The sequence below is a fragment of the Colias eurytheme genome, chromosome 9 (assembly GCF_061535395.1).
Source record: "Colias eurytheme isolate Ceu_HAF_F1 chromosome 9, ilColEury1 Martin Lab GWU primary, whole genome shotgun sequence".
Taxonomy (NCBI): domain Eukaryota; kingdom Metazoa; phylum Arthropoda; class Insecta; order Lepidoptera; family Pieridae; genus Colias; species Colias eurytheme.
The window spans coordinates 6,721,186-6,741,599 of record NC_142988.1 but is presented as its reverse complement, the minus strand read 5'-3'; the positions used below and the strand labels follow the sequence as shown (position 1 = coordinate 6,741,599).

Sequence of the window (20,414 nt, the reverse complement as noted above, 5' to 3'; positions counted from 1 at the left end):
TAATTCTCATATGTTTTATATTATACTATATTCTATCGAGAACAATTGGTTTTTACGGACAAAAAAGTTTAAGTGTTAAATAGTAAACAATATGTTGTTAACAAATTGTTCTCTGTCAGAGTCTTAATTACCATTTATTGGTGTGCATGTTGGACATATAGTACAGTGTAGTCAAAGCTATACGGCGCGTCCAGTACTTACGTGGTATTTGTACGATATCACAATTACACAGGATATTATGGGAAGAAATTATTAAGGCCCAGGGAGTTTTAACTATATAGCAATGGATTTTCAAAGAAATACTCCGTTTAAGGTAAGATTCTTATTAATTATATTGGAGATACTGATAAATATTTTTGAGGTAGTTTAGTGTTTGTATTTGTTTTCGATAATCAGATACTATTTGATTATTCGATTGTTAATTAAATTATTCGAATAGCATACCTCCACACAAAATTGCGTGTTTAGTGCGGTACGCGAAAAATTTCGTAAGCGTTGTTTAGTAAGGACTGAACCGTATGTGGATACAATAATAAAAAATATGTGATGGTAGGTTAGAAGTTTTAACTCTCTAAAAATAATTAAGAAACCGCTTCACGAAACATCGCTCACGAGAGGCTGTATTACGTAGCTAATTATGATTTCAAAATAAGTAAGTAATAAGCAAAAGTGTACGTTTAAAAATTTCTAATGTAATTCTATGTTCCTAAAAATAAAAATATTTTTTCATTCTCAATTTTTAAAACCAACGACAACAAAAAGCTCCTTAAAATATAAACAGTTTAGAGAAACATCAAGAAAACAGGATGGATATGTTAAATGCTATTTGAATATTTTGATTAAGTGTGTAGTCATTGTTAGTTATATCTGACAAAATAAGGTATACCTACCATTTAAAAAGCATCAGCATAACTTTATAATGCAGGAGCCATTAACCGGAAATAGTGCCATTGACTTATTCGTAACTATACTATGGGTCTATGGCATGTTGCTCTATATGCCCAATTTCCTTAAAAATTCAAGATGAGCGGTATTTATTTTGATAGATACTGTAGATAAATTTATGTATTTGTAATACTGACGTATTAAAAACATTGGTGTTGTATATTGTAAGTCAGTATTTTACAACAACACAACTCTATATAGAGTAAAATTATAATGAGATAAACAATAGAAATGTTTCAATAAGATGATTTTTCTGAACATTATGTTTACCAACATAAATAAACATTCAAAAATATATTTATTTTTACACATTTACCACTGGTACGGAAAGCAATGTCCATAGAGGAGAGCCGGCAAGAAACTCTGAATTTGTTCTTTTAAATCATGTCTTAGAGATAAACTTTTATAAAAAGAATGTGTTCTTTCTTTCTGTTTGTCTAGGGTAATGGAAAAGTACTAATCGTCGATTTTCTTTCACCGGAAATTTGGTAACATGTTTAATAATCTTTAACATTTATATATATGTATTTCTAGATTTAAGCTCGCAAGACTTGTATGTACATATTAACTGTTGGTTTGGCTTAATAAATAAATAAATAGGAATCGAATAGGCGCCTCAATCGGATCAACTGATTTGCTTTGATTGCAAAGTTAGTAAGTTTCGCGCGCTCATGCCTCATTCTCATGGTTGAGTAATTTTTGTGTTTAGGGGATGTATGGCCATTGCAATTTTTCTGACTAATAACATTGTCATAGTTATCTTAATAAAATAATATAAAAAATCATACATTTAAAAATAAATTAAGTTCATTTATTTAGTTTTGGCTCAGGTGGCGCAGGTGTCACTGGTAGAGCTCCACAAACATTCAGATATCATAAAGTATGTACACTAGAGACTACTGCGAACCGAAAGCTTTAGAAAATATGTTTTGTTTTACGGCTCTGGGATCTTGAAATATATAATAATTTTGTAAAATTTACTACAAATGTGTTCAAATGTGAAGAGAATAGTAAATGGCCAAGTATGAGTTGGCGGATATTATATATCGTCGAGCTTTTTGATTCATCGACATGTTGGTTACCTCACGATGTTTTTCTTCACTGTTTAGAGCAGCGCGATGATATTATAAAATGCGCAGATAAATTGAACTGAACTGACTTTAACGATTTTTGAAATGTTGTTGCTTGTATCCATTTGTATATGTGTCGTGGCCATATCGTAGATTTGCTCATTTTATGAAATGGCCAACATAGTTTGATCAGATCGTTAAATCGTCAAGATTTGGTCATCGACATTTGGCCAGATCGTATAAAAATATATCTTAGAGAGTCCATAAAACATTAAAAAATTCGAACTTGTGTATTATCATTTAGTTAGTGCCGCGGTAGCGCCGGCGAATACCAGAAGCGAATGGTTTTTTCAATAGAAAACAGTTAGGTTAGGTTAGACTTTAATAAACAACGCACGAGCCGAACGAGCAAAGCGAGCGTGCCGCGGCAGCGGCCGGTGAGTGCCAGAAGCGAATCGCTTTTTAAAAAAGAAACAAAAATGGTCGCATTTCGTGAAATGGCCATCCACGTTTGGCCAGATCGACCAAATCGATGACCAAATCGTGAAACGTTGACGATTTAACGATCTGGCCAAACTAAATTGGCCATTTCATGAAATGAGCAAATCTACGATATGGCCATGACATATGCATTATGCATACATTTTTAAAAGATTACAAAAATTTAGCTGCATCTACGGCATTATAAATATGTATATAGGTAGATTAATAGAATTCCAAATTGTATATATTATTTTATTTAAGTAACTATGTATATAATTATTTTATTTTATTTTGTCAGTCTTCGGACTGCTTATCGCGCTGAAACTCTTGAATGGATTGAATGTGCATGTTTTTAGTCCTTTCTTTTCAATTTCAGGTCTATTGTATTGCAACGATGAGTACGTAGTTGCAATTCAATAACACATAGTCCGGTTCTATTTACTCTTTATTTATTAAAAAAACAGTCCTCAGACTCAATTGACTTCAGAAATTTCTTAACCGCCTCTCTGATACCCCTTTCAGTGTTTAACTCCTGAGCGTAGGTAGGAGTAAGAATGCTGATCATGCGTCCGTATGATCCGCCCGTACGTCCGTAGATGCCCAACACAGTCAGGGCATAATAAGTTCTTCCTAAAGTAAGAGCCCGATCAAAAATACTAAAATGGAATAACTTAACATTTTACAAGAACTCATATTAATTGATATTTAATAACTCGTAGAAGAGCAGCTAAAAGGCCAAAAGTGATCTCTAAATGTATTTATTTTTAAAGAAATTGATTATTATGTGTTATAGATACCTACGCATATCCATAACGCATAATTATGGGAACAATTTAAAAGGGTACTTGGAACCTATTAATTGCTAGGAATGTGTGTGAGCCACACAATCCCATGAGCTGGCAGTTCAGCGTCTCTACATAATTTTATATCTGGAATAGACCGCCCTAAAGAAGATTTAATGACAATTAAACCGGTTTTTTCCGCTGCAAATGTAACGCGTCCGCTTTGTTCTTGAATTTATAACCGTAACAAGTGCGCTAAGACGCAAATAGGTATTTGAATTTATACCATAATATTTAGGTTCCATAATTGTATACCGTGAAAAATTTTACCAGTCACTACTAGTACGATTGTTACGATTTATCGGTAAAAATTTGATTCGTTTCTCGTAAACAAGAATTTTACCTACTATTAATTACTGACACAATTTCAAGAATTTAAAAAAAAACTTACCTACCTAACTTTTATTTCCTAGAACTTTAAATGTGTACCGGAGTCATTTGCTTGCTGATTTTACATTTGAGTCTGAAAATTTTCTAAACGCAGTCAGAATTTTTTCTAGATATTTGAATTGTTCAACTATCCTAATGTAACAAAGCTCTGTAAACATATTCCTTTAGTAGCATTAATGTTATTACATGCTAAGGTTATGCTTAGGTAGATACTTTATACTGTATCACGGAATAAATAAAAATGAATAGTCTGTAAATAAGTGCCATTAAATAATTAACCTCAATTTCCTCTGAAATTGAAAAATCACTCAAGAAGACGTCGTTAGATAAATTAAATAAAATTAATCAATAACGCCTACAAGATTCACATGCAATTTATAGTAGTGTAGGTATACCTATGTACAGATAAGACTTACCGTATACCTACTTGTATAATTAACAGAATAATTCAACAATGAAACAACAATTAATACAATAATTATTCGTCACATTTAAATTTCATTTAAAAAATGTATACCTACATATTTCAGTCTGACGGTGCCTAACCAAACGAACATAGAGCTAGAGCTAGAGCAAGAGCATTATTTCTTGATCTTTTAGCGTTAACGAATACTCGTATTCAGTGTTGTTCATTGCATAGAATCTTTTCAAACGCATTAAGAACTACGAAATAATGCTCTACGCCTGCACTAGGATTTGACATAGTGAAGAATAGAATGAGCATTAGCTCGTTTGATTTAAATGCACCGTTAGATTTCAGTCATGTATATTTGAATGAAGTGGAACATCTGAAAGCGTACAAACGTACAAATAACATTTTGTGCATAGGTACCTACCGTATGCTTACACTGAATGATTGTTATGTAATGATGTGTGATTTTTCAGATTTATTTTCTCTCATATTTTGTTGACATATTATTTACGATTCCGGCTGTATCGGCATCACCAGCTCTAGCTACACCCAATCCCGTACAATTAAATGCATCTTCGGTTATAAACAATGAAACTGATCTATCTGAGCTATTCCACTGGGAAGATTACAGTGTTCTCGGTGCAATGCTTTTTGTATCGTGTGCTATCGGAGTATTTTATGGATATTTTGGTGAAAAGCAAACCACTGGCGATGATTTCCTCCTTGGTGGTTCATCCATGGGAACTTTCCCTATGGCATTAAGCTTAGCCGCAAGGTAAATTTAAATTTCATAATAATATGATGGAATCATTAAAGTTACATTCACAGCATACACTTTTATTAACTTTTTTACCGCAACCTAAATCGATTTTAAATATTCACACATGACTAAGTATAACGTCCATGTTCAACAATATTATGTACACCATTTATTATTATTATCAAATAGTACATTTGATTTATGATACCTTACCTATTTCAATTATTCATTAAATGTAAATTATTGATTCTCTTAGAAAATATTTAATATAAGTAGGTATGGGTATATTATATGAGTGTTTTTGTAATAAAGTGTAAAACAAAACACATAATATCTTTAATCGATTTAAATTTTACAGTTTTATAACTGCAATTGAATTATTGGGCAATCCAGCTGAAATGTACATGGCTGGCGCACAATTCTGGATGATATGTATCGCATTTGTATTGGTTGTGCCAATTTCTAGTCAGCTTTTTTTACCTGTTTTTATGAGACTACGATTGACGTCGTGTTATGAATACCTGGTAAGTATGATTTCTTTTTTCTTTAAAGGTGGTTAGACGGAAATAAGTTAAAAACTAAGGATATCCTAATCTCTGAACGTTCTTGATAATTCTTTTGCCTAAAATCACAATTGCCGTGTCGTTAATCCTAGTACACTGAGAGAAGAGTTGATAACTACTTTACAATACCTAATACATTTACTTATATGTAATTTAGTCCCAACGAATAATAATGAATAGACGTTAAATTAAATGTTCTCTACATTTCTAAAAAGTCACTTGCGAGTCAAGTGTCAACCGACAAGTTACAACTTACAATTTATTTAGAACTGTCGTGGCAAGGTTACTCTACTCTATATAAGTAAAAAAATCATTTCGTAATATAATTTATGTAGTTAATATTTTGTTCAATTTTAGGAAGTGCGTTTCTGCAAATCTATGCGTGTTTACGCCAGCGCTTTGTATATGTTACAAATGATTCTTTATACAGCTGTTGCCGTATATGCTCCAGCTCTTGCTCTGTCTGACGGTAAGCATAATATTTTACGATTAATATCTACACATAAACATTAAACTATTAATAAAAAATATTGCTTGAAAGTATAATCTACGCCAAAGACCGATTATGAAACTACTAGCAATTATACCACCTCTATAAATATATCTAATTATCGTAATTGGTTCTTATGTAACATATTATAACGATTAAAATATGAACTATTGAGATATTTGTTAGATGTTATAAGAAGATTAGATCGGACGGCCATTTGATTCCAAAAAATATAACTCAGGAGTCCTGATTAATAATTATTATTTGAAATAAATATATTAATAATAATTATTTGAAATAAATGTTTTCTAGAAATTTGAAAATTATTTGCAAAGGGATTTTTTAACCTTTAACCTTACCTTCTTATACAACATGCCCGGGTTAGGTACCTATAATTTTTATTGATATATGTATTAAATAAAAAGATAGGTCGATTAAAACGAACCTACTTATAAATATTTTGTTTAGGATTTTATTATTACCAACTTAAACTCTTGATGATAAAGATGGAGTTACTATGAAATTCTAAGCGTCACACACGCAATAACAATGACGATACTTACACAATGACACAATAATAGAATCGTAAAATTAATTCATTTATAGTAATGTGAATATGACTTCATAGGATTTTGCAAGAGGTCTTATTCAACGCAGACTGACCAATGTTACCAAAAGGATTTCTATTCTTTCAAACCTTTACAGCATACATATGAGAATATAATAATTTCATTAACATAATTTATATATAAGTACTCTGTTACATATATAAATATTATATGTCTAGTCAACAAGTCCAAAAAACGAGTGAATTCGTCGTCTAGAAAATTGCAGATATCTTGAACATAATTATTATATTTTAATAGGCAGACATTATATTCGTACCTACAAAAAATAATATGAGAATACTATCAACAGCAAGTGGTATAAAAAAATGAATATAAATTAATTTATTAAAAAATTGTTCTGAATTGATTGCAGTGACCGGACTCAATACATATTTAGCCGTATCTTTGGTTTATGTGGTGTGCATATTTTATGCGTCACAAGTAAGTATTACTTTGATATGACTAATGTTAATATGTAACGAATTGCGAAACTGGAATAAGCTTTTTATTTTATTTTTAGGGTGGAATGAAAGCTGTTATTATGACAGATTCTTTCCAGTCAGCTGTTTTATTGGGATCTTTAGCAACTATTTTAGCTTTAGGAGCAAAACAAGTCGGTGGCTTGGAAGTCGTTTGGGACAATGCAAGACGATCAGATAGGCTTCACTTTTTTGAGTAAATATATATTTTTAACCATTTTTATGTCATGCAAATTGTCACCCTACATGAGCATTGCCTATAAAAATAAATTGAATATTTTGCCTGTTTAGCTAACTTTGATGATTAATAAGTAAGTAACGAGGAATGTTTCATGTAAAGTATTGTCAAATATGCCTTTCTCATATGTAAGATTAACGCCGCCTTGTAATGTATCTACTGAATACATTCCAAAATCTTTCACCATATCGAATATGAAGCAATGCATAGATAATCTTCCGTGATTGACCATTTGCCCTATCACCCTAGAAAATACTGTAATTGGGTAAGATGATGGTAACTTCATCCAGCTCTGATGTTATGGCTTTTATAAAATTACTAGCATACCGCCCGCGGCTTCGCCCGCTTTATCTAAAACCTAATAAATTATACACTAAAACCTTCCTTGAGAATCACTCTAACAATTTAAAAAACCGCACTAAAATCCGTTGCAGTTTTAAAGATTTAAGCATACAAAGGGAAAGCGACTGTATTTTATACTATGTAGTGATTACCAATATTATTATTATTTCTCCCTAAAACAAACTGAAATCAATTAATAACAAATATTAATAAGTAGTTAGATATTAGAAACAATTAACACGTAGTAAATAATAAAATTTATATTTCAGTATGGATCCAGATCCAACCGTCCGCCATTCGTTTTGGTCAGTGGTTGTAGGAGGAACCATGTACTGGTTGAGCATGTTTTGTGCAAACCAAGCATCCGTCCAGAAATACTTGTCCGTGGAACGAATATCTCAAGCCCGTATCGCTTTATGGGTTTCGGCTATTGGTTTAATTGCAGTTTATTCAGTTAATTTTATAACTGGAGCAGTACTGGCCACGCATTATGCTGGATGTGATCCTATACAGGTGCTTATAGTACTTTTTATTTGTCAAAAGAAACACATCTAAAGTCTCATCGAAAAGGACCTATAATCTAACTATATTAAATAGTTTTATAATTATACTTACTTCAGGCTGGTGTTATATCCGCATCGGACCGTCTGCTGCCATTATATGTCGTCCGCGAGTTTGGTAGATATCGAGGAGTTCCGGGCTTCTTCGTAGCCGGCATCTTCGCAGCAAGTCTTGGGTAATAAGAACTAATGAAAGCACACACAACTTTTTGGAAATACAGTTTCAAAACAGCATTTAACATCCTTGTCTTGCCAATACCAAATTTAAAAGCGAAGTGTACGAAGGCACTGAAATAACTAACTCAGATTCCTTCTTAGGTCTTAAATTAAGAACTAACCAGAATCGTCCAGTTACCATTCCGGTTTCAATTTGATGCCCACAAATATTAGAAACGTAATTTAACATTCTTAAACGACAATCAACAGGCGTCTTAAATATTGATGTAATGTAACATAATTTATTTGAAACTGTATAATGCCAATGTAAAGTAAAATTATTGGTTTTGTTTCATTTTATTGAAATTGTCCTTTTAAACTCAGCGATTTATACTTTAGAAAAATGTAATACTTTTTGTTCCAAGTACTTTAGAATTATTTAATTAAATCTTGATCTTTTTGCGTTAAATCTAAATAATATTATATAGCTTCTTTGTTACAAATCGCTATATGTTGAGGAACTAAACACAATTATTGGTTCGATCAATTTTTTTTGTATATCATGGTAATTTATCGAGAGAGGCTAAGCTGTACATAATTTATCATGTGACATAAATTACTCAAATTACAAGAACAGAAACAAATATTCTCTTTGAGAACCGACGCTGATGCGTGGTTCAGCTAGTTGATCATATCTACTACATCAGACAAATGATCTGAATATTTTTTTTCGATAAACCAATTACCAACACATACCTATAAGAAAAATGTATGTACTATGCTTTCAGGACTGTAGCATCGGCATTGAATTCTTTAGCTGCAATAGCGTGTCAAGACTTAGCAAGCGGACTTTTAGGTATCACTTTACCTGAAAACAAAGGCGCTATGGTAATATATTTAACGACTTGTTCATATCTCCCTACACGAAACTGATTCCCAATTGACTTGGAATTTTTTGACTACTTCAAACTTTTGTATCAATTTTGATCTTAATAATAGCTGTGTTTTACCTGAAAATAAAACACATATTAAATACTTACCTATATTTGAAGCTTACTTCATTGAGAAGGTACCTAGCTTTTTCCGCCTATTTTGCCCTCTCTTTCCATTGTATATATGCTATCTCTCTCGCACACCTCTCCACCAGGTGGCGGGGCGCACGATAATGTGCGGGCGCTGGATGTTTTTCCATTGAGTCGAAATCCACAACAGGTGGACGTTAAGTGTAAGCTTCAAATATAGGTAAGTATTTAATATGTGTTTTATTTTCAGGTAAAACACAGCTATTAAACACTTGACCGTAATTTGAAGCTTACTTCATTGAGACCTGTTTGTTACCCACCTGGTGTACAATGTGACGCCAATGTGAATTTGAATACATAAGTAATTACTTATTTCTTTATTTGAAAGAGTAAGGTGTGCAGATAGTATACCTACTAATAAATCACACAAATTTTTATATTATATAATATATTAACAATCCCAGATGAAAAGTTAATCAAATAAGAACCAAAAAGTTAATCATAATGATTAAAAGTATTAGAACTTATGAGATTGGTTCAAGCGTACCTTAGTTAACCTTTTTGGGCTTGAAAAGTTAAAGTTACTACAATTTCCACTATCTTTAGCGTAAATCTGCGAAAGCGCCAGTAACGACTTTCAATTACGCATTTAGATGTTACTTACAAAATGAAGCAACAGCTGATCCCGACGAGGCAAAAATACCTCAAACTCAAACCTTTATTTATTCAATTAGAACTCTGCAGAAGCATCATTGAATCATCTTAACATAGAATTACCAAATGTCTCAACTCACACAGTTTTAACCCAACCTGCTACAAGCGGACAAGAAGAGACCTTGGTCCTTACTTTTGGGGTCAGAAGTAAATTTAAAAGGTCACCCCTTGAATAAGGCAATAAAATAACAAAACAGGTAAATGGTTTAAATTATAATATAGATTTTTAACATCCAACTAAACCGTGCGGTATCTTTTAATGTTTAGAGCCAACGTCGCAATCATAATCTAAACATGGCTGGTACTTTCAGTACAATGCATGAATTATTTATTTAAAACTGATAGGTCATAAACTCTGTACTGGAAACAAATATACTGAACTCAAGAGACTAAAATGATAAAGAGCTTATCTGTGTCCCAAAACTGCAATTACTACAGCTAAGTACGTTACTTTTAATCAATTCAGTTTTAAGATATAATTATGATTTACATCAGAACTTATATACCGAAAGTCTCGGGACTACATAACGTGACTTATTTATAATAGTGTTTGTGCATAACACTAGGCAGTCAACAGCTATATGAACGTCAGATAGGAAAAGAGCCAAATTTATCCAGTCAGTAATAAAGGATTTTAACTATACTTATTATAATTCAACCAACTACTACTAGCTACTCCGTACGTCTTTTGGGTAGACGGAGGCAAATAGGATTTTTATTCCAACTATATCATTTGATATTTTGAAAATGTACTCCACATTTTCATACCGTCAGAGTCATTTTGCAGATTATAGTGGTGCAGCACTGAACACTGTCTATTAGGTGGCTGGTGCTGCTGACCGGGCCTTCAGTTCCGCTTTCCAGAATACCTTCACCCTTCTAGGTGCTACTACTACTGAAATAGCGGTACTCTATCGCGTCGTTCAGGTCTCTAACTGACAGGATTTCTCATATTATCGTAACAACCTCGCTCGTTCTAATGCTGGGGCCACACTAACGGGAAATGCCATTAATTAACGCGATAATGGACGTTTACTTTAGGTGTAGCCAGTATTATTTAACAACGGCATTAACATTGCCGTTTGGCGAGGCGATAGCTTTATCGCGAGAATCAACGCAATGAAGCGGTCACACTACGTCCATCTTGCTAGAATTTTAGTAAAATTAACGCCGTTTTTATCGCCAACAATCGGCATTCACGTTGACCGTTCAAGTGTAGCCACCCACTTAACGCCTTAAAAATTATCGGAATAATTATCGCGATAAAGGGCATTAGACGTTAGACGTTAGTGTGGCCCCAGCATTACGAGAACAAATTATCGCCAAGGAATTCTGCTGCAGGATAATGGCAAGAGAGATTATAAGCTTAACTATGCATTATTATGCTCAGGAATATGGTGGATTTTGAATACTATCGTCGTCTGAAAGTATCTCCTTTCGATTAACTTCATTAAGGATGCAGATCTGATCCCATCTTTGTTCCGTAGGAATGCTACGACAGTCTAAACGTTACACTGGACAAAGAAAATTGCCCTAAATATAGTCGGTTGTTCCAACATCCGTAATATGGCTAGCCTACCTTGCTAGCCCTTGATTGTAACTGCTACCAATGCAGGCATTGCTATCGTGTTGTCCACAGTTGTGCGAGTGCAAAAATGAAGAACAGAGCTCGTGGGGAGCTATGTCCAATGAATCTGTGTTAAGATTATGACAGTATAGGACAGTTAGCTGTGGATGCGAAGACAGGACATTACTTTATTCATCCGTAAACACGCGAGGCAGCCACGGACAGCGATATAGCAAGAACTAAACTAGCAAAGTTTAGTTCGCTTACCAGACTTATATTTTAAAAGCCGTATAGTCTGTACCTACTGCATTTCATTTATTGCCCCCCCCCCCCCTCAAAGCAAAGAAATGAACAGTCATTTGGCAGAGCTTTCTTGTTAGGGTAGGGGTTCTAAGTAATATCTAATAATAAGAGGCTTTTGTTTGGATAGATAGACTTTCCGTTATTTATCCTCTATCCTATGTAACTCAACAGTCAGTATTCTCAGTATTCGTTGAGTACTTAAACGTTTTACGTAAATAGTTGTATATAACTTTATTATACAATATAATAATCCTGGTGGGATGACAAGAAACTTGTCTAACAAACGATTATCCTAATCCCTCAGCGATTTATTGTTTGAGCCCTGAAGAAAAATCTCATGGGTGCAATAATGAGGTCAAATGGGTTGAAAAACGAGTCAAATAAATTGCCTACAAGACCGGGCAACTAAAATAGGCCTATGAGAGGTCAAATATACGTAATCAATCGTTTGAAATTTGAAATTTGATTTTGAATCAATCGTCATTTGTTACATTCAATCGCTTTGCGATTAAAAAAAAAAAATCTCTTCCGATGTTTTTATATGAAAATTGGTCGGCTAGTGCCATTGAATGACGATACCAAACATACCGTTGACACAAGGCTTGGTGACAATCCTCGAAACCACCGCCACAAATCATCTGCGAGATGATATTTGATCCGACTCGCCTTCCTTTGTTGTGAATAGGCTTTACATTGGTAAATACGATTTGTTCAATTCCAATTTCCATAATTGGTAAACCAATGGTGGTTTCCTGATTCCTGAAGCGTAAACTTTTAGGATACGAAGTATCAATTTCATGCGCCCATTATTTGACGTCTCTAACCTTTATTGTATTTATTAGGTCATATTACTATACTGCCCACTGTGAAGAAGATTTCAAAACCTTTTTCTACCTACCTTAGAAGAGTGAAGATCCGATACGGTCATATCCAAAACTTCTTTCGTGGGTCCTCGTTGACGAAAGCAAATATCTATGATCATTTTAATGATCAATCCTTTGTATATTTGCACCAATCGCCATCAAAGCCCCGCGAGGGCTGATATATATTTGCACCATGTCTCCGTGAGGTACTGTTGTAGTCAAAGCCCCGCGAGGGCTGATATATATTTGCACCATGTCTCCGTGAGGTACTGTTGTAGTCAAAGCCCCGCGAGGGCTGATATATATTTGCACCATTTCTCCGTGAGGGACGGTTGTAATCAAAGCCCCGCGAGGGCTGATATATATTTGCACCATCTTTTCCGTGAGAGACGGTTGTAATCAAAGCCCCGCGAGGGCCGATATATATTTGCACCATTTCCCTGCGAGCGACAGCTGCGCGAGGGATGTTTTTAACTAGAAATAAGTAGGGCCTGCCAAAAAATGCTTAAGAGACACCCTGCGAGGGTGGATTTGACCTGGCTAACCCCTGCGAGGAGTAGTGGCCACATTTATGTATTCTGCTTCGAGCAAGAATACACCTTAGTGCTAATATAAAATTAGCAGTAAATAATCATTTAAATAATATAGCAATTAACAAGGTCCTTTAACTTATTTTCCAATGTTAGCGACATTTAATAAATTCATAATTCAAATCAATTCACTAAATTTTAAAATGAACTTCGATTCATATTTATTTTTGTTCATGCAATCGATGTAACATTTAGTTGCTTTATATCCGTTAACATTCCTTACGAACGCAACCATACCGTCGTAGGACGTTATATTTAATTGCACAAAATAATCTCCACTCACCCGCAATTTTCTACTTTTTGTCAAGGTGTACAAGTTTATAATATTATTCTAAAACGTTAGAAGTGAATTGTAAATCCTTTGAAATAAATGTATCTAAATCTAATTTATATTAAGGTATCTCGATAATTATTATACGATAACCCTTTCAGCACAAGTTCAGTAAACCAAAGAATTTAATTGTAAAATTTTGGTACTTACTCGTTTTAACAAAAAAAGTTGCATCATTTGAACATAGGAAACGTAATTTTCAATCAAATTAGCCGTGTGTAATATGTCTATTTTCACATAAAAACGAATCAGAATAAACTCATAAAAGGACACGTATAGACTACGGATAGTTTTGAATGTGTGGAACATTCATGGTACGTATCTACTATACATGAGCGAATTCCATCATTATTCAGTTGAGCGGTAACTCCCGTACGATTTATAAAATAATATCACGACATGTTCTGACATGTCGTGACTTCTTGGAGCTGACTCATCTCGTTCGATAATTTTTAGTAATAAACTATGATAGGAATTCCGAACCGTCCCTAGCGATAACGACAATGTAATAAAGTCGTAGCAATGGATTGTATGCCTGTAAAGCTTTGAGTTGGCTCATATCCATACTAAGTATTAATTGTAATTTTTCCACGAAAAATTCACTTGTAACCTTGTAATAAAAACACATTATTTAAAATGAAATAAAATATTAAAAATATCTATATACAAGAGAGGGTATTTGATATCTAGTAATATCAAATAATCACAAAAGTAATATTAACGATTCGAGTAAAGCCGAACGGTAACACCGTTAAAATAGCTTTACTCACAGTATTAAAAATTCAAATATTAATTAGTACATATTGCATAATGAAATATTTCAAAAGAAAAGTTACTATTTCAAGTAAAATGTAACGGTTGTATCGTTAATTTTAAATATCTTTATTCATGCTATTAAGTATTTAAGCATATTGAAAAATAAACTATTGCTGAAGGATTCATTAAAAACCTCAGCATTTTAAATAAAGTCCAACGATTATACCGTTGACTTTAAAGATTTTTACTCATTTTTAAGTAAAATATTATTAGAATAGATGTAAAAATAACTCACTGTACCGATCCGACGGGATACACTTTTTAACACTTTTAGCACTTGCTTTAAGCAATACTTAACCCTAGAAGCCTAATCTACGCCTGCGAGGCGTACAAGAATTCGAATATTGGATGTCTCTTTCTAACGGTTGAAGCTAGCGCGTCGTACTCTTTAGTTATCTCAGTGGCCGATGGGAGCTAGGTGACGGTGCCTGTATCATTATGGTAAGTCCCGCCATTTTTGATTTATCGAAGTGTTGCACGACTGTGAGACGTATGTTTAGGCTTTGTGTAACTTTTTACTAAGATTGAGTGATTTTATTTTTGATTGTTTTTCGTGTATTTTATATCTTTTTTCGGAATTGTTTCAGGTATAAATATGTCATGGTCCGATACATTAAATGAAGATGACATTATCGCAATTTTGAACGGAGAAGACGTCCTTCTCACGAGGACTCAAATTCCGAAGTTGTGGATGCTGGTCATCGACGACGTTCAAAGCGAGGACGAAAATAATGAGGTGTTTGAGTTCGTTGCGTCATTACAAGAATCTGGGCCCTCTGAAGAAACTAATCCAACCATGCATGTCAAAATTAGTGTGTAATAAATGTAAAAAATCTGTGTGTGGCGAGCACAAGGTTGATTTATGTGTAGACTGTTCTTAAAGTTAATCTAGTCCTTTAAAGTCTGGTTAGTTGTAATGTTTGATCTAAGAATATATATAATTAGCGTAAAAAAATGATATTCTATAAAAATAATGTATGTTTTAGTTGATTTTGAAGAAGTTAATTTTTTTGTTCCAATTTATGCATATTGTTTTTTATGTTGTAATAAACAACTGTGAATATTGTTATAATTGATAACAGTGTGGTTTTATTTTTAGTTTATTTCCCAAATTCAAATTTCCGCTTTATTAAAACAATAATAATTAAACAATATACCTTAAATAAGGGCTTTTATATGTGTACGCCTCTGAGACGTATATTAAGGCTTTGTGTACGTTCTATATAGATTAGGCTTCTAGGGTTAATACTTAATAGCACCAATGGAAAAACATCCAGCGCCCGCACATTATCGTGCGCCCCGCCACCTGGTGGAGAGGTGTGCGAGAGAGATAGCATATATACAATGGAAAGAGAGGGCAAAATAGGCGGAAAAAGCTAGGTACCTTCTCAATGAAGTAAGCTTCAAATTACGGTCAAGTGTTTAATAATTAATATATTCATTATTGGTGTTATTTATTAATTTCATCATTATTAAATGAAGCTCTTACATTTTTGTATCATACGCTTCCTATTTTCACGTTATGCATTTATTATGTATTAATTATACCTTAACAAAAAAAGACTGCCAGTAATCATTGTTTTATTTTTTTTTAATTTAGATAGCCAGATGGGTGTGTCTCGGATGTGGTGCCGTGTCCTTTGGACTTGTGTTCATTGTAGAGCGTCTTGGACCCGTGTTGCAGTTAGCTCTCTCATTCAACGGTATGGCCGGAGGCGTTTCCTTGGGACTATTCAGTCTTGGGATGCTTTTCCCTTGGGCTAATCAAAAAGTATGTACTTATTTATAGATTATTGTATAAAAAAGTCTTGAAAATTTGTTTTCTTATATATGTTTCCTTTAAAAATAACTTTAAGTCATGCCTAGGTGGGCAAATCGACAAAAATAGCATTGCATTCGTTGTAATTTAAAAAATGACCATTCATTATAAAATTGTACCTACTTACCTAACTACATAAATAAAATTCTTTGATTTCGTGTTTGGAATTACATAATTATCTAGAATAAGTAATTTTGATAGAAATCATAATATTCATAGATAGATACGATATTTACACGTTAATCAAATTAAAGAGAAATTTTAAAAGTTAAACTAAGTATGAAATATGAATATGAAGCAAAAGTAAATATTAAACGGATATATTTTATCCCTTTTTTACCTAACAGGGTGCGATAGCTGGAGGTGTTTTTGGCCTGGCAGTAGTGGTAGCAGCAGGGGGCGGCGCTCAACTAGCCCAGGTGCCGCTCCCACGGTTGCCAGCTTCAACGGACTCGTGTCCACACTTCTATAACTTAACCACTAATTTCAATACCCCCAGGTAAATTATATAAGCGTATGAGACAATATTCTGGCATACTGTAAACTGTTTCTTTTCGTAAATTCGGTGAAAGAGTGACCGGTTTTATTTAAATGTGCAGGTATTCGTCCTCACTATAATATATAGTGGTCAATAAATTAGTATCGGGAATATATTAATTAAGTGATTAAAAACAATTGATCAGCTTGAAACTTTAAATGATTGCTTATTTTTTTATTACAGTGAAAATCAAGACACGGCGGTATTTTGGTTATTCAGAGTATCGTATCTTTGGTACTCAAGCCTGGGCTGTGCTGCCACGTTGCTTGCAGGGATGATAGTGTCAGTTATCACAGGAGTAACGGACCCTGCTCAAGTGCCCATCGATCTGATCGCACCTCCGGTTGTCTCCTTACTAAACTCCTTGCCTGCTAAGATAAAGGTAAATGTAATAATACGAATTATTAATTAAAACATGTTATATTGTGCTACATTTAAAGCTATTTTTGCATGTTGTTTTATCTTCTTTTCGGGGTCTCACTTAGTCATGCATGCCCATTGCATGCCTTTAATCTATATACTGATATTAGTTATCTAAGTAGGACGTTATGTTTTGATCCAACAAAATATTGCGAATATTAAGCATTTGTCAACCAGCTAAGTTTATAATTTTGAATAATACATGTTCTTAGAATTGCATACCACAGTAGCAAACCTGAATAAGTTTTACTCACTTAAAATAAACATTTGATATTCCCAAAGTAGGCATTAATAATGTCTAACGTGATCTTGCTCTTTACCCTGAACTTGTTTACATTGTAGCTATTGGTTTACACATCACTGTTCTTTATTCAGAAAGCGTTACGTGTCCCAACGCGTATGGGCTTGGAAAGAAAACGAAGTTCGAGCGTTCGGCCTCCAAGTATTGCAGACGACAAGGACACGAGACGACGACGACGACTCTCTGAATTAGCCGGTGGAGTGTTTTACAGCGATGCAGAAAATAATATACTAACGCAAGGTCACGACAATCTTGCACTCGACGCAGAAAAGGCTCACGGCGACGATTATAATCATCGGACTAGTTTTAAACTTGATACAACATCCAGCCCACAATTTACAAGGACATCCACGTGTTGAATTAGCATTAGTGACCCTATTTTAATATTTACCTTAGACATAATCATGACATAATATAACACTGCATAACATCACTAAGTTAATAGCTAGAGAAGAATTAACAAACTGTGTATAGGTAATTGGACTACGTTTGTATGTATGTACATTGTAACTACGTTCATGCATTCCTAGTTACACGCGTAGGCGTAAACGGCGTTTTGCATATTGATTGTTTTTAAATTTTAAGCCTAGACTCTAGAGGCATGAGAAAGCTTTAATTGCAAATAGAATATTTATATATAACGACAGTACAAAAATAACTTAACATAGTAGATATAAGTATTTATTTTTGTGAACAAAATGCACAAAACTATTAGCTTCCTACATGCGCGAATTTATTATTAACTATAGTTCATACCTCTTAAACTATGTATATTATTAACAAATATCAAGATTTATAGAGCGATTAAGTAATATTCACTTAGATATCTAATATATTACTACCTAATATCATTCGATTACCTAATTTAAATGTAAAAGAGGCATAGTTTACTTGTGTGTACTGTTTAGCTAAATGGTTTAAATGTGTTGATTTTGGCGACAGTAGTTTTCATACTAATTATGACATTATAGCTGTTCTTGTGTCTTGTTATTTCGATTTCTATATGTTATACGTCTTTACTCTTTAGAGACAGAGTCGTACACGAATGTCGACTGTCGAGCACCCTCGGCCAGCCCGCGCTACCGGTCTGGCTAAAGGGTCGCTCCAGAAAGAAAAACTCAGAAAATTGGTACTTATCTGAATAATAATTAATATACTATACTACAATTTTACAATGATTTAATAGATACACTAGGAAAAGAAGTCAATATGGAGCCTCTACACTATATAATATGTAGATATATCCAATTTTTTCAATCTGTTAATAATCAATACTTACTTAACATAGTGTACTTATAAATGTATATTGAATTATCGACCTACTATTTCCTATCTAAATCTAGCTATTTTTGCGGTTACGATTTAGTCACAGACCGTACTGTGAACATCAATGAATAGGCACATACATATTTTTCAAAAAAAAATAATCACAATTATTATAACAATACTATATGATATGATACTTACTTAGAGCAGTTGGTTTAATGCTCTAAGGATACTTATAATATTTTTAAACCGATATTTATTAAACATGTTGATTATTCAATCTACAATCTACATATCTACAACAGTGACAGCCTAGATAATATTTTTTTAAATTTATTTTATAATTTTGTACAAAGAAAGAATGAATCAATAAACATTATTGTAATTGAACTGAATCTGAAATCAATAAAATATGTTATAACATAAGAATATAAATATTGTTATTGTGTTAATAAAATAAATATTAATATATAATAAATATTTTATACATATCTATGTAGTTACGAAGCATTATTTTTAATCCAAGTTTGCAGTATCCTTATTTTTTATTAAAATTTCATGTCGGTGGGTCGCCTGCAGCTACCACATATCGCTATGCTATTACCTACAACCTAAGGGCGTATTCAGAAAGAAAGCTTGAAACTTATAAGCGCTTATAAGCGCTGGTAACCCGCGCAGGAAAATATATGAACATGCGCTTATAAGCGCTGATCGGCGCCGACAAGTTTGTTGAAACTTGTTGGAACTTGTCGGCGCCGATCAGCGCTTATAAGCGCATGTTCATATATTTTCCTGCGCGGGTTACCAGCGCTTATAAGCGCCGATAAGCGCTTATAAGTTTCAAGCTTTCTTTCTGAATACGCCCTAAGCCTACAACCAAGGACGTCATCCTACAGGCTACAACCAACGTACAACTATTATCCGATATTATGTCAGGAACATTTTAATGAATATTGAATAGTCTTCTTATCAATTTTATTTTTGTTGGCCCAACAATAATTAATGATCGTCGATGTTTGCCGCCATTACGGCGATTTTGAATAAGCATCTACTATTATGGCGGATCATAGACATTTAGGCCCTTTAGGCTGTAACACTAATCGTGATTGCCTCTACTTGCCCAATGCTGCCCATTGTGAAGAGGGCCCATTAAATATCACCACATAACTGTACTAATCTCATACTCTACAACCTCGTACAAAATAAAAAGTTGGGTAACGCAACATTAATAGGTGTGAAAATTGATTACATACGTATGAATGGCGTGTATAATCAATTTAACTATTCGCGATTAACTGAAAGAAAGAAACAAAATATGTTGAAGTAAACCATATTGCCATGATTGCCCTATGGATATTTGTTACATACGAAGGAACTCAAGATATTACCTATATGCCAGTTTTATGCCCGACAAACCTTAACATTATACCTACCTAAATATATGTAGGTACATATGGTTTTTTTTGCAATACATATATGTTTGTGAAAATCTGTTATTCTGTAATAGGTAAAGTACTAAGACGATA

General features: G+C 33.5%; 1 protein-coding gene across 1 annotated transcript; it reads left to right on the top strand.

Moving 5' to 3' along the window:
- Window positions 1-189: 189 nt before the first annotated feature.
- On the top strand, window positions 190-18,019 carry LOC149905874 (sodium-coupled monocarboxylate transporter 1). The gene is made up of 13 exons (XM_090105481.1): window positions 190-313; window positions 4,616-4,917; window positions 5,261-5,426; window positions 5,823-5,934; window positions 6,937-7,004; window positions 7,084-7,238; window positions 7,892-8,135; window positions 8,243-8,358; window positions 9,127-9,226; window positions 16,145-16,315; window positions 16,711-16,862; window positions 17,085-17,283; window positions 17,697-18,019. The coding sequence occupies exons 1-13, from the start codon at window positions 284-286 to the stop codon at window positions 17,979-17,981; spliced, it is 2,100 nt and encodes a 699-aa protein (XP_089961607.1). The 5' UTR covers window positions 190-283; the 3' UTR covers window positions 17,982-18,019.
- Window positions 18,020-20,414: the final 2,395 nt, after the last annotated feature.

What these genes read in the sequence shown, in the direction of transcription:
- LOC149905874 (XM_090105481.1), top strand. Translation starts at nt 284, where the DNA reads ATGGATTTTCAAAGAAATACTCCGTTTAAG. An exon ending in GATAGGCTTCACTTTTTTGA is followed by an intron (nt 7,239 to 7,891) that starts GTAAATATATAT and finishes TTTATATTTCAG; the next exon opens with TATGGATCCAGATCCAACCG. An exon ending in CCTTGCCTGCTAAGATAAAG is followed by an intron (nt 17,284 to 17,696) that starts GTAAATGTAATA and finishes TTCTTTATTCAG; the next exon opens with AAAGCGTTACGTGTCCCAAC.